The sequence below is a fragment of the Eutrema salsugineum genome, unplaced genomic scaffold (assembly GCF_000478725.1).
Source record: "Eutrema salsugineum unplaced genomic scaffold, Eutsalg1_0 scaffold_2, whole genome shotgun sequence".
NCBI classification, from domain to species: domain Eukaryota; kingdom Viridiplantae; phylum Streptophyta; class Magnoliopsida; order Brassicales; family Brassicaceae; genus Eutrema; species Eutrema salsugineum.
The window spans coordinates 6,541,253-6,556,043 of record NW_006256829.1 but is presented as its reverse complement, the minus strand read 5'-3'; the positions used below and the strand labels follow the sequence as shown (position 1 = coordinate 6,556,043).

Sequence of the window (14,791 nt, the reverse complement as noted above, 5' to 3'; positions counted from 1 at the left end):
GATATGACTATAGGCTTATTTTATTTGGACCAGTAAAAATTAAATTGAATAAAAGTAGGGAAGCACCGGATAAGTTACGAAATTGTTTAATTATGCCACGAGTTACACGATAACATCGAGATATGTAGTTGGAAATGTATCATTTTGTAGTCCTTCCAAGAAATAGAGGAAAATATTACAGCATGTGGTCCAGATATCATCGGATAAATAAACACATACACTGCTGCAAAATTACTAGTGTCTCGAAGTAAAACCTCACATGCGTTCCTACATAAATTATTTTTTGTTACCATTTCTATGTACATTAATCATCTAGTAATAGTGGCCATGTGGAAGTTATGATAGTGGCCATGTGATCACTGACCTAGATGACAAAGAAAATAATAGATTATCCCTAAATTTTTATCAAGATAAGGTTTTTTGTTTCCCTCATTTCTCTAGAAATTCCATCTCTCTCACCCGATTCCTTATTTGTAGAAATATCTCTCTATCAGTTCTCTCGGAATTTTGTATCCCGTACGTGCTCTCTCTCTTGTAGGTATCTCATATTATGGTGGATCATGTTACATCGGCAAATAAAAGATGATTTGTCATGGTAGTCATCATCTGGAACTAATTTGGAAAAAAAAAACCCATTATACTGTCACAAACTAAATATCTTTGTACCGTCGGTACACTTTTAATACAAGATGTGGTAGTGTACTTTCTTATCAAAATCCAACCAACTGAAAACGACCCTGTTAGATCTCGTTGACTTTTATTACTTGGAAAGAAAAATGATAACGATCATAACATAGATGATCAATCATGTGCCTTACATCCCGCGTAACCTCTCAATTGAGCAAGAAGTGTTGTAACGCAAAAGTGAAGAAGAGAAAGAAAATTTGGAAGCCTTGAGATCGAACTCCAACAAATTATCCTCCATCTGAAAACCTCCGATCACTATCGGGTTCTTCACCTTCACACCTCCATCAACAAACCCTAAACAAACCACATTCTTCTTCACCTCCACAAGAGAATTCGACCCCTGGATCCTCCACTTAGCCCCTCCCTTCAGTACAAGGTCGATCATGGGAACTCCACGTCCTCCATTGGAACGGAAGCACGCACCGAAAGGCCTCACAGCCGGAGCTTTAGCCATCTTGGCCTTTCCAACGAAGGCTGTGAGCAGAGCCTTGTAAATGGAAGTGTGCAAGACAGTGTAAGGAGCCAAAGTACAGATCTTTGTGGCTCCACTGGGTAAAGCAATGGTGTTTCCGTCGATTAGGATAGACGTCACATCGATTAAGTAATCACTGGACTTGCTATCACGAAGCAGAGGCGTGGAGGCAAAGAGCGTAGAGACATCTTTAAGAAGAGGAGGATAATAGTAATAAGGACCTCCACCGATCCAAAAGTCACCGGAATAAGTCTTGAACCCTTTAGCGGAAGGCAAACAAAGAGCCATCTTTGGAGAAAACTTGTACATGGAGATGAGCTGCGAGGGAATCGATAAGTGGGTGTTAGCGAGACCGATGGAGCCAGTGAAAGCCACGGGGATACGTTTCAAGGCAGTAGAGTCGTCAGTGCAAGTCAAAGTCACCGTGGAGCTCTTTTCGGAGTCCATAGTGTATACTCCATTATAGGTGTACAATAAGTCGACGGTGTCTCGGATGAACCGGGTGTTGACGGGTCGGGTCGTCAAAGAAGTTGAGAGGTATTTGCGGCACGAGGGTTTCTTGGTGGCGGTGGGGTTGATGGGACAGGAAAAGCTCGGGTTTGCGTATTTGCATCTTGTGGAGCCACATTTTATGGAGTGGTATGAGGCGGATTTGGCGGCGTTGGCGCAGGTTTGCAGTAGCGGTGCGGCGCTGTTGAGGTCAATGAGGAAGGTCCGGGTGGTTGGATTCATCCCGGGTTCATATTCACCGATGGTCAACGGGATGGAGTAGAGATTTGTGACGTTGTCTCTGTAAATAGGGTGTAGAAATGCTTGAATCTTTTCTTCTTTAGAGTGTGATGTGTTTGCGTGGTAGAGAAAGATGAGTGAGAACAGGAAGAATATCACTCGAGGAGCCATATTTTTTTTTCTGTTCTTTTTTTTTTTGTGATTCGTTGTTACTTGGGACTGTGATGTGAATTACTTAGACTAACTATTATGTTTATATATATAGTATGATATGGGGCCTCTTCTTTTTTTTTTTTTTTTTTGGGTGGATAAATCCTCTTCATTTCTTGCTGCAATATATAGTTAACATTTGAGGTAAGTTTTTGTCGTTTGGTAAGGATGAAGCCAGAAGCATCATCATACCACGTGGTCGCATTTAAGATCTAAATAACAGATCTTAACCGTTAGTTAAGGCTCCAATCTAGCCATATGCTGCGGATTCTGGTATCACCATGTCCCCGAGATGCCTATTTGACAAATCTATTTTATTTGGATACTTGTTGTCTTGGTGATATCAGAACGACAGGTGTGGAACTAGAACGATGCAATCAAACGAAATAAGTAAAGTAAATGTAAAATACGATGTGATAAGTAATGCCAAATATGAAACAGAATGAAATTAGCGAATCAAACAAGTGAAAATATAATAATTACAAAAATTCATAAATTTTCTTGAACATTTCAAATATAGATTTTGTAAAAGTGTTGATTTAGCCAAATACACATTGTCATCAAATAATTATGTGGATGAAGACATCACTCTATGCCGTCCCCGCTCAGCCTAGGGAAACACTATTTTATTATAAAGAAACGTTTCTCGAGTGAATCAATGAAAATATCTGATACTAAAACACTTTTTTTTGTAATAATTAATATTATAATTCAATCGATCTGATAAACCTTCCTCCACTTGTTACTAAAGTATAAGCCAGCTTGAAAGTATAAAGTACTTTTTAGTAGATTAACAAAAACAAATAAGAAGTGGTCAAAAAAAAAAAAAAAAAAACAAAAACAAATGAGAAATTATGTTTCAGTATAGAGTTTCTGACAATTTGCAAAAAGAATTGTCGTCCTAAATCCTAATATAAGATAAATGCGACCGACGGTTTTTCTTTTTCTTTTCTGGAGTATGTGACCGACGGTTTCACACCAGATATTATATAGTTATCAAAGAAAAAAAAATGGATTCCATTTAAGAATTGGGGCAGTGGGGGAGCCGGCCCAAAATTTTACGGGGATCAATTTAATTTATTCAACTGATTAAACAAATATTACGAGGGTCAATAAATTGATTTTACAATATTTAACTAAATTTTCTTTTCAAATTACAAGTAAATATTTTTGGTAACAAAAATCCACATGGATCATTTGACCCCCTTCAGAAGAGTTACCTCCGCCACTGAATTGGGGTGGGCCTGTTTTCAGTCTTTCAGGCAAACGATAGAGTAACGATGTTTGATATCGAAAACGATGGGAGTTTATCGCTTTTTACATTTGGAGTTTGAAGCATTTCGTGGAATAAAAATACTATGCAAAACTGATCAGGTTTACTGTAATCTCCTAAATAGACGGTGCAGCTGACTCGTTTTCTCTTATGTACTTTATGTTTTCTTTCTATTCTTGGATGTTTTAATATTACAACCATGCATGGACATCCGGTTTAATCGATCCAAATCGGTTTAGATCTTTCGGAAAGTCGATTCAATTCGGTCCGGATGTTGTTAAATTTTGGTTCGGTTTGGGTTTATAGGGATCGTTGCTAAATGAAAATCGGTTTGGAATGGAGTTGATATATTTAAGTGAGTAGTGGGTTTGATTAAGGGCGACCGACAATATAAAGATTATAAATCTACGATTCTACGTATACAAACGTCTATTTTTTTGTTGTTAACTGATTAATATATATTTTTAACCAGGAAACTGTCCAGTTGCTCATTCAAACCATGCATGCGTAAGTACAAAAAAAAATATTGTAAGGACAAAATTGTTTAATTAAGTATTCCACAAGGTACTCGACATTTTAAAGAAAATTCATAAAGATATTTGAAATTTGGTAGTGGTTCCAAGAGATCGAGGAAAAGATGACAGCAAATCATACCGAAAAAAGAGGAAGATTACAGCATAGACCATACGGTCCATACATAAACACATGCTTTTCTATCTGTATTTCTTTTATTAGTAGTTTCTCGACAGAAAATCTCATATGGATACCGTTCCTATTAGGGGCATCAAAATAGATTACAAGTTATGGAGGTGATTTTTTTTAGTACATATATTTTATATACGACCTAGTATGTCCATTAATCAATTTACCGAACATTCACGTAGCGTGAGTCAAAATCTAATAATAATATAAGATAATTAGGTAAAAATAATACGAGATAATTAGGTAAAAATTCCAATATTTTGATAATATTAAGAAAATAGAAAAATAGTAAATTTGTCTTATTACTCTTTACCTCTTCTTTCTTTATTACAAGTCTTTTTTTCTCATATGAGATCTCTCTCATTATATTTCTTTTGTCATATAAATTATACAATTATATAATTTGTTATCAAATTATATATTTTGTTAGCATGGTAAATTATTAACCAACCATCACGAATTGTTATTAAGACATTAATCTAATTTTATATTTTTTCTTTTATTATATTTATTTAATGATAATAAATATTAATTTAGTTTTATTTTAATGTTTATGATGTGTTAAATTGTAAATTATTGGATTTTTATTTTAATTTAGTATTTTTTCATTCGTATTATGTTTCATACATATTTATACAGTAAAAACTCTATAAATTAATAATATTAAAACTCTTAATTTTTATTAATTTATAGAATTATTAATTTTATAAAAAAAATAATTGGGTTAAAATTTAAATTTAGGACTAACAAAATTTGTGAACCAGGTTCGACACATTCAGGCCAGATTAAACCGTAAGGTCCGTAACCTACATACTTAATCAGTTTGGCTTCGGGCCGGGTTTAAAAAATATTGTTTATGACAATGTTATTTTTCCATCATGTCCAACATACAGTATGATGAACTTTTACATAAATCTCTACTTTCTTAATCACTCGTAGATATTTGAAAATTGGGCCATTCTTTATATGTTAAAACACTCAAATCAGTTCAAGCCCAGTAATACGAAAAAGCCCATAAAATATTCCTTGATGTATTGTATGCTTGTAGCATATGGATGAATGAAAATTCGGCCCAATTTGTTTTATTAAAATGTCGCCGACTAATTACTAAAAGATATCTTACAAAGGCAAATTAATCACGGAGCAGATTCCATTTCAAATAGCCAGTCAAATTCCGATCATGGTAACTGGTAAATCAACTTGTCCATCAACTATTTATAATTGAGGGAATCCTATGATCATTGTACGGTGCAATTGATTGCTATTTAGGAAATAAGATAGGCTTTAATCATTTATATAAAAAAACAATAATAATTTCAAAAAATCCCGATTATAAATAATCGTAAGCTAGCAAAAAAGAAGAAATGTTTACAAACAAACTTCTGCTAAGTTGCAAAAAGTGGATGATAGTATTAATTTTTCATTCTTATTTCATTTATAGGTAGTCGATTTAGTCTAATGATCACTCTCAACTCTTAACGACTTTTAAAATTCATTTCCAAACTACTACAACATTATAAAACACAATAATATATATCTACCAAGAATAGTTAGCTATTCAGTACAGAAAAAAACTCAATAACCTAACATTCCAATTGGAGAGATGTGTGCACAACTAAAATGCAGTCATCCAAATTTTTTTAAAAACGACCCATATCATAATGTTGTGCAATCACTCGCAAGTTCCACTTGCTGTTTTGCTGTCTTTTTGTGTGTCAATGTGTATGGGTGGTGTCTTTTTCATACAAAGTCATCGAGGGATTTTGTGCAATTACAGTCCTCAGATTCTCTGTGATCTCTCTTTTTAAGTTAAACATTTCGTACCAATCACTTTTTCTAACTCCTATTTACACTACACTGTGCTTCACATGCCCAAACATTTGTACCCACTAATTCCTTTTTACTCACATCCGCCAATGTATTATTAACTTCTCTCTCATTTCTTTTTTCACGCGAGATATATAATCAACATTTCTTTCTTCTGATTAGTTGATTGTTTTGGTTTTGTAACGTACTTTCTCTTTGATTAACCGAGAAGTAACGACATCTCTTTATTAAATTTATTAACATAAATTTAAGAAAAGAGAGAGAGAGAGAGGGAGTAATAATGAGGCGTGGGGTGTAGTGAGGTATGGAGTAAAGTGGGGTCCACTAAGCTTGAAAATCCACCGTACATGAGAAAGATTCCCATATTAGATACATGGGTCCCATCGCCTTTCCCGTAACTGACGATCCTCACCGTTTATTATTTTCCCATTTTATCGAATTGTTTTTTTTATAATATATGTCTGCATTGCATTGCACCGAATTATTACGTATCGGCTCGATCCGGCTCGGCTCGTAGACCGTTCGGATTTTCCGGTAAAATAATACTTTATATACTAGTAGAGGAGTATTATAGGTTTCTTTCTCTCTTACATTGTAGCCTTTACCTCTCCTTTTTGACCGCTCATTCGCAGATAAGAAGATTTTTTATTCGCTCTTTTTGACAGACGTAACAAGCAAATCAAGAATCTGTTGAATAATTTTTTCTTTTTAATATTGTGTAGTACTTACTTACTATATAAAATCATGAGAATATCATACCTAGATGAAATATATTTCCATATTTTTAGTATATCAAAAGATCTATATGTTTGAGGTCGTGAATCTTCGAAAAGGAGGATTCGTCCATGTTAGTTATTTGTCACCTCCTCTCCTCCTTTGTATTTGAGGCCGTTGAAAGTATTTATAAGAAATTATCATGACTAGATTGAAGAGTTTTGGGAGCAAATATAGACTCTTGAGACCTAGATAGTTTGTCCAGATTGTGGATTTGTGGATTAAGATGATGTGACCTATTATCTTCCAAATGTTTTGGAGGCCGGTTTTATTAACCTCCCCAAATACCGATCATGTTTGTGTTATTTATTAAATTGCCAGGAGTTGGTAATAACTAGAAATTCACCCCTAATAAAATAAATTAACAAATTCTTAATGAATAAAAATTAAAATTAACTATTCAAGTAACTTTCGGTTTTCTTATAAAAACAAGTTATATTATTAATTAATGTTTTCTGAATGTAAATAATTTTATTATTTATTTTAGATTTAGTATTATTTAGAGAACGACACTGGACCACTGATCATAGATTGTGAATGGTATTAATATTTAGTTTTACCAAGGCAAAGCGAATGTTTAACAATATACCTTAGAAGTCAGTAAAGAATTATTCTTTGTTGCAGTACAAAATAGTTGGCAAACCTTTCATATTCAAGAGAATAATTTTGTTAATCAAATATAGAATTGGGTTCAAACTTGGGAATTAGCAAACAAAATATAAGAAAATAATTAGCATCGGACCATAATTGAAGGGTTTTGTCGGTCATGTTTTAGGCCAATCCATCTCTTTTATAGGGCTAAGTAACAGTTAATAAGTTCTCAGCATCCCAATATATTATTGTGTGGTATGTTATTATATTGGGTTAAGCATTTACAAAACTTTTTTTTTTGGTGCAAAAACAATTACAAAACTTCATCAGCACGAAACGAAGTAGTTGGTGATATATTGATATTGATCTTAGAGCATGTACATCAATAAATTTTTAACAGAATTCTTAATATTTTAATATTTTTATTTTTTTTGGTTTTTAATATTCTTATTTTATAAATTAGAAAAAGTAAACTCAAATTCGAACCAATAATATCACTCATTGCTAAATTCGTATACTGAATCTCTTATTTAAGAGACAGTTCAAGAGTTTTTATCTATTTTTGATTTATTTTTTTTTTTCAAAATACCTCAGAACTTGGGCTGTAAACCCTAAGTAAACCTCTGATGTACATCGTCTTAGGCTTTGTTTTTGTATACTCGATTTTTTCTAATACCAAAGTCGTAATATCGTCGTTTGACATATAAACCGAATTAGGCTAAATAAAAATATACTGATAATTTTAATTTAAATAAAATAATCTTGATTTTAATGTAAAATAAAACAATTTAAAACAAAGTTAATATAATCCAACTAGATTGACTAAATGAGTTATTTTTGAAACTAATCAACATGATTTTTTTTTTTGTGTGGTAATTTTCATTAAAAAAAAAAACAAACCAACTCTATCGAAAAAAGAGTATAGCCGATTTTTGTCGGAACCAATAGTAAATACCTTTGTCTGAAAGTCAATAAAATAGTATAAATTCTCCAAGCTGGATAATGCAAATAGTAAAAGAAAAAAAAAAAACTGAATGTCTACTTCTCAAATACCATGAAAATTTAACGGTGAAATACACAAACGACCTCGGAAAATAAACAATCACAATTATGTCCAAACATATGACATTAAATTGCGTAATTTTGTTTAACTTTTGCCGGTCATTTGATGGGAAGAGGAAAACTGTTAGCCATTGAAGATTGAAGAAAGAATAACCGGAAGCAGCCGGTGAATGGACATTGCCATGTGAAGATCACTGACACTAGACCGTATTGGGTCTTGAGCCATCTCAACTTCGAACTCTTCACTTTGACTCTTACAAGTCTTACTCTTCTTTTTAATTCGCTTTATCATTTTATTACTTTAAACACCTTCACTAATTTCTTCTTCTTTTTTAATAAAATCAAATAAATCATTTTCCCTACACCCTAAGAGCCTAACCGGTCCTTAAGTCATTAATCTGATTATCTTATACAGTTTTCCTATATTTTAATCTTTGTCGTACGTTTTTAGTATTCTTGCAATTGAATTACCAACATGTGATTTAGTATGGTCTTTGTGAACCCACACAAAAGACAAAACAAAACATTGAATTTAAAGACTTGACCGCAACTTTAGTTGACCATTTTCAGTATTTCTGCCATTTTTTAATGGTGTTATTAAGAAACTACTGTATGTCATTATCACATTTAAAATTATGACTATATTGTAGAGCTTTTTTCGTGAAGTAAAGGAAACTAAAAATAAACCATATTCACCTTCATATAAAATACATATTTATATTTGTATAAAAGTATATCAACATATATTTTACACTCATATTACAGCAAATAAATTTATATAAGAGAATATAATATTTTGAAGAGTTTTTTTCAACATATATTCCTTTATTTAGACATAATAATTGTTACTTTGCTACAGAACTACACAAATAAATACTATATGTATATCTCATAATGAATGGCTAAAAAGGTAGGGAGTGGGGTGCAAAAATATTATAACAAAAGTAACCATAAAATAAAAATGCAAGATATTTGATGGGAATTGGGTGAAGTGAGCTCTGACCTGTTTTGTTTAGTTAAATAAATGTTATCCTATCTTTCACGTGGTGCTACCAGAAACATGTCTGGAGCTCGATTATGACAATTTCAATTCATATACCTGTAAGTCTGTAACAAAATATGAAAAAGAAATATAAATTCTCATTACCAATATATTTAGTGTCCCATATATTTATATGAGAACAAATAAAAACAGAGATATAAAGGAAATGAAAGGATTGGCATCGACCCATTAAAGGGCACTCACTAAGTTGAATCATCAATCATATGCATTACAAGGACAAGTCTTTTCTGATGAGCTTTTCTCTTGGATTATATGATAATTGATAATCTGTGCACTATACATTAATTTAAATACAAATATACATAAACAATGCATCTTATAAAGATCAGATTATTATATGGTAAGAGAAAAAGAACTGTTGCAACATTCTGCGTTGTCACAAAAAAGCATTATCTATATTTCCATATTGACCACCAAAAAATCTCAGTGCCTCTCGTTATTATATTCCATGCATAATAGGTCTCAATTGTTTTCTAGTATTCTATTTTTTTCCCCTAAGCCCGTGACCCCTTCGTGTCCTATTGCTTTGATTCCTTCAGCTCTTATGTATATATATATTCACACATGTTTTAATTATCGGTCATAGTACGTACACATACATGCATACTTAAAGTCGACGATTACTGATGCACGTTAATGAGTAATGATATAGTACATATCTATGCACAAATTGAAGTACAGTCTTGAGTACAGCTATGTTCACCTAAACACACTGATATAATCAATTTAATACGAACAAATTGCTCGTATTTGGTAGATTAGAAGGCGAGTGGGATTTTGAATAGCAACGTGAATTGATGAGACTTACACAGATCGAACCAAACAAACTATAATGCAATTTCTATATATTATTGTAGATGCAAAGATCCGAAATTTCATCTGCGATGAGCAAAGATTCGAATGCAAGATTAAAAATGAACAATCAAAGATCAAGGCAAGCGTAAAATATATGAATTGTATCAAGTTTGAAAATGATTTGAATAAGCTTTAGAGCACAAAGAAATGAGTATACGAAGTGAAAGAGAAGTGTTTGGTGATAGAGTTGGCTTGTATTTGTGTCATTGTGTGTCCCTGTTCTTTTGTTTTCCCCCTTTCTCTTTATACTCTCCACTCCCATTTCCCGGTCATGAATCCCATTTATGTCGCAACCAATTCGCTTGATTGTCAGTTTAATCCTCGTGATTTGCCTTTTTTACTGACTCCGCTTCGTTGCTAATTACTTGAACTTTCTAATCAACTAAGCGGTGGTTTATGGGCTTTGGTTCTAATTATACCAATGAACTATTTTATCTAACACATCCTCTGAAGTCTGCAGGCCGGAAATTTAATCTCAACAATTGTCTTATTAATTAGTTCACATATCTTCTGTTTTGAGTTTTTCTGTATTAAGTCGCTTTTGGTCTTGTGCGATTTATAACAATTTGTATATATATACTCTCATAATTTATTTTTTCAAATATTCAAAAAAACCAACCTAGCTAGTTGAAAAGGATAAAAATGACAATTGTAAACGGTTGCAGTCATTGATTTTTCTTTGTTTTTGGGTTAACATCAAAAACGATTATCCGTTGACACAGTATAAATTTGGCTACTATGACATGGTCTTTCAGGCGTTTTAAACTTAAAACTATGTCATTTATCCTATCGGGATGGAATTTTTATGCTAAAAAGAGACTGCTTATTTTGGAGTATGGCTTATATACCTCTCCTTATGTTATTTAAATTTTTTTTTTCTGTTTGGAACAATTGAATACTAGCCGTTAATTGGTGTATGATCTGTTACAAGTCATTTTTTCCCGCTATTGATTATTTGGCACTATATGAATTCCGAGTCCAAGTTAAGCGAAAACTCGGGGATGAAAATTCTACTCGACTTTTAGTGTCAGTGTCCGTATACATAGTCAAACTATGCTTAAAAAGCAATATGTTATTTGAGGAAATAGCAGAGAATAAAGAAAAAACAATACAGACACTAACTAAAATTGGTAACTGAAACAGTCAATAAGTAATAATACTATTAACCAAATAATTTAAGTAGATTAATACTATAAACTGTAAGATAGCGTGTCGTATTAAGTATATATAGTCAAAGACTTTTAGCATACTTGCTTAGTTGTTTGTCAAAGTGGTCTTTGCTTTGCTTCCTCTATCAGCTTCACGTGAGCCATTTAATTTTTCTCTTTCTTTCCCCTTTCCAAAAGTCAACAGATTAATAACTTTTATAATGGGGGGGGGGGGTAAGTAAGTAAAAGCCATCCAAATATGAGAAACAGAAAGAAAAAAAAAGCAGAAAGTGAAGAGTGCACTAAATTTAGTACTTATTTCAGTGAAAATTTGATTTAAAAATTTGTTAGCTTGTATATGAAAATATTTTTGATAATGCGTATGTGAAAACAAAAGTATGCATTGACCATTTTGGGGATGGGTAGAGAATATTGACGAATACAAGTAAGTGTCAATGAGAAGAAGTTAGATATGAGATAAAAGGAATGTTTCAACTTTATTGCAATTTATAACAATTAAGATAAAGCAAAAAATGTTTCTAAACCGAACCCGAATTCAACATATACGAGTTTTGTTTCAGATCGATTTTCTTCGTTTTTGCTAACCATATGTAATTATGTATATATAATAGACTAGGCTTCGACAAACAAGTATCTATCGTCTTTACAATATGTATATATCACACTTTCATGTTAGATCGATATATATATATATGTGTATATATATATCACACTTTCATGTTAGATCGATATATATATATGTGTATATATATGTGTATATATATATATTGTTGATATAAATTAATTATTTTGTAAAATCCCTTAAGAATGTCCTGAACCTCCTGGTATGTTTGAAGCAAAAAAAAGTTTATGGTTCTAAAAAAAAAAAAAAAAAATTCTGAGTGCTCCGGTTGATTTGTTGTCAAAACGATCGAGATCCTTGAGAGTGCCAAATAAGACAGAATTGACTTTTGTTGGTTTGTAATATTCCCTCTTTCAACATCGGAAACACAAACAAGCCTCTCCATGTGCTCACTTCCTTCTCCAATAATCTCTTTTCGGGGCTCTCAATATCGCACACGCTCTTTCTGTTTCTGTCACATCCATCTCTGTATTTTTTAATGCCTGCAACACCAAAACTTAATGCACGTACTTATTTTTATCATCTCAAAAACATATATCATACATAATAGAGATGGTTGGACGAGAGTTTTTTTTTTTCTTTGAATTATTCCGAATTGCTTGACCTAAATCGATGAATCTTCAAATAGTTGGTGAATTATGACATCGGTTGTAAATGAAAATTCTTTTGGTTAATATTCGAGGAGGAAGATTGACATGATCAGGAAGTTTTTTGCGCATGAGACTTTTAGCCCTACTATTTGTCCACATGACGGTCTCGTATTCCTTCATTCTTGAAAAAAAAAACAAGAAATACTATATAACCGTTATTGAATGTACGTTTACTTGTTTAGGATTCTAATATAATAATTGTATAAAAAAAATTTACGTTAAAATAAATTAAAGAAAAGGTAGGTGATATAGCTAGTGCCCGCAATTCGATTGGTCTGCAGGTTTTCATGGTACGAATAGGGAACATTTGCGTTAATTCATAAAGCTCCTTTTTCTTCTTTACATACTATTTTTTTTTCTCTGATTGTAATTATGAAATACCAACTTTATAATTACGTGGCCCCTTCCTTTGGTATATATATTTTTTACAAGTTTTAAAATTATCTAAATGTGTCCTTATTCAGTCTTTATATGTGACATGACAATTATGGCAATTTAACGGCGTTAACCAAAACATCACGTCATCACTCGGCGTTCGCGCGGTTTCGTAACCGGCGAGCAAGCAGGAAGAGAAAGATAAATAAATAAATAAATAAAAGAAGGAGCAGAGACGTGGGTCCTACGCGTCACCTCGACAGCTGAGCTTCCTTCTGGCGCCATCTGAGTGGTCTCTTATCGGACGGCTGTGATGCAGACGTTAAAACGCTCAATAATTCAATGATGATGACTTGGCACTTTCTCATTGGTTTGTTCTAAACACGAAGGTTATCTGACTATATCAGCTGAACCATTTTCTCTGGTTTAGGTTTTTGACAACTTCATTAAAAATCTTAAATTTTCTAGAGCCATATTTTTTCAAAAGTTCTTGTGAAAACATTAAAAAAAAAAATTCAAATAATTTAAAAGGTTACTGCTGGCTTAGTAATTTTTTTGTTGTTGTTGTTAAAGTAGGTTTTTGAATGTCGATTAAAAATGCCAAATTCTAACAATAGCTTGTCTAAAAACTGTATGTTTTTTTTTACTTTTATAAAAAGAAAATTTCTATCGTACTTATAGATCCTATAAGAAAAAAAAAACATTTTATTGTAATATACGAAACATTGGAAATTCGCTTTTTCGCTTTTGGCCAATGGCCTTGACTTAAATAAAATGAATATGAAGGGACAAAATAAAGAAACAATGGGGCCCAAAGAGAAAACAAGAGAAAAAGATGGGTTGATTTGTCAATACCCGTAACGGGTTCTTTTGTTGGTAAAGTGGAAACGCAGTTTTACAGTGGGGATAGCGTTAGAGCTGTAACCAAACAAAGGATGAACAAGTGTCCGACCTCGAGCAGCCTCTTCTCAGCCATAACATTTTAATGGTTTTTTTTCTTTTGGGATCCAAATTAAGAATTAATTCTGATTCTTTCTATGTAATTAAAAAACAGAACATTGTAACTAGTAAATTTGTTTTCCAAACTGCCCCATAATACAAGAATTTCTAAATGAAATATCTTTTAAACGAAATAAAAAGCAGAATACGTATGAAAGAAGCAAAATCTGGGGCGAATCCAAATGGCTTCTTTTATAAGTTTGTGTGCTCTATGTAACGAAAACATTTAATTACAACAACAACAAAAAAACATTTAAAGTGAAAAAGTAAAAACAAAAAAAAAAGCATAAGAAGGAGAAGAAGAAGGAGAAGAAGCGTGTGCCGAGTCTGTGACGCGAAACACTAATAGCTGCCGCAAGCATCCATTTAATTTCACTCTTTTGTGGGTCCCATTCATACTCTATCTCATCATCTTGATCATTCATTCATACATCATCATAATCATTATGATGACGATGATCATCATTTGTTTTCCTTATGTTTTTTTCATTCACAAATTTTATGCTTTGACTTGTTTTAGAGATTAAACCGGCCTAATCACACATCGAGCTTGCTTAAGAAGACAAGTCAACCCTAAACGTTTCCAAACGCTGTGCCGTGACCAAAAATTAAATAGACCATTTTATACTATGAATCGTTAAACTATATGAAACGATTGACCATTTTCATAAAATAAACAAACTATATCTATCGATAATATTTATACTATAGAGTGGTTGCAAATGTGAGGA

General features: G+C 32.4%; 1 protein-coding gene across 1 annotated transcript; it reads right to left on the bottom strand.

Annotated features, from left to right (window-relative positions):
* Window positions 1–738: 738 nt before the first annotated feature.
* On the bottom strand, window positions 739–2,407 carry LOC18018930 (basic 7S globulin). The gene has a single exon (XM_006400403.2). The coding sequence runs from the start codon at window positions 2,057–2,059 to the stop codon at window positions 815–817; it is 1,245 nt and encodes a 414-aa protein (XP_006400466.1). The 5' UTR covers window positions 2,060–2,407; the 3' UTR covers window positions 739–814.
* Window positions 2,408–14,791: the final 12,384 nt, after the last annotated feature.

Excerpts from the sequence above, each read along its gene's own strand:
- LOC18018930 (XM_006400403.2), bottom strand. The coding sequence starts at position 2,059 with ATGGCTCCTCGAGTGATATTCTTCCTGTTCTCACTCATCTTTCTCTAC.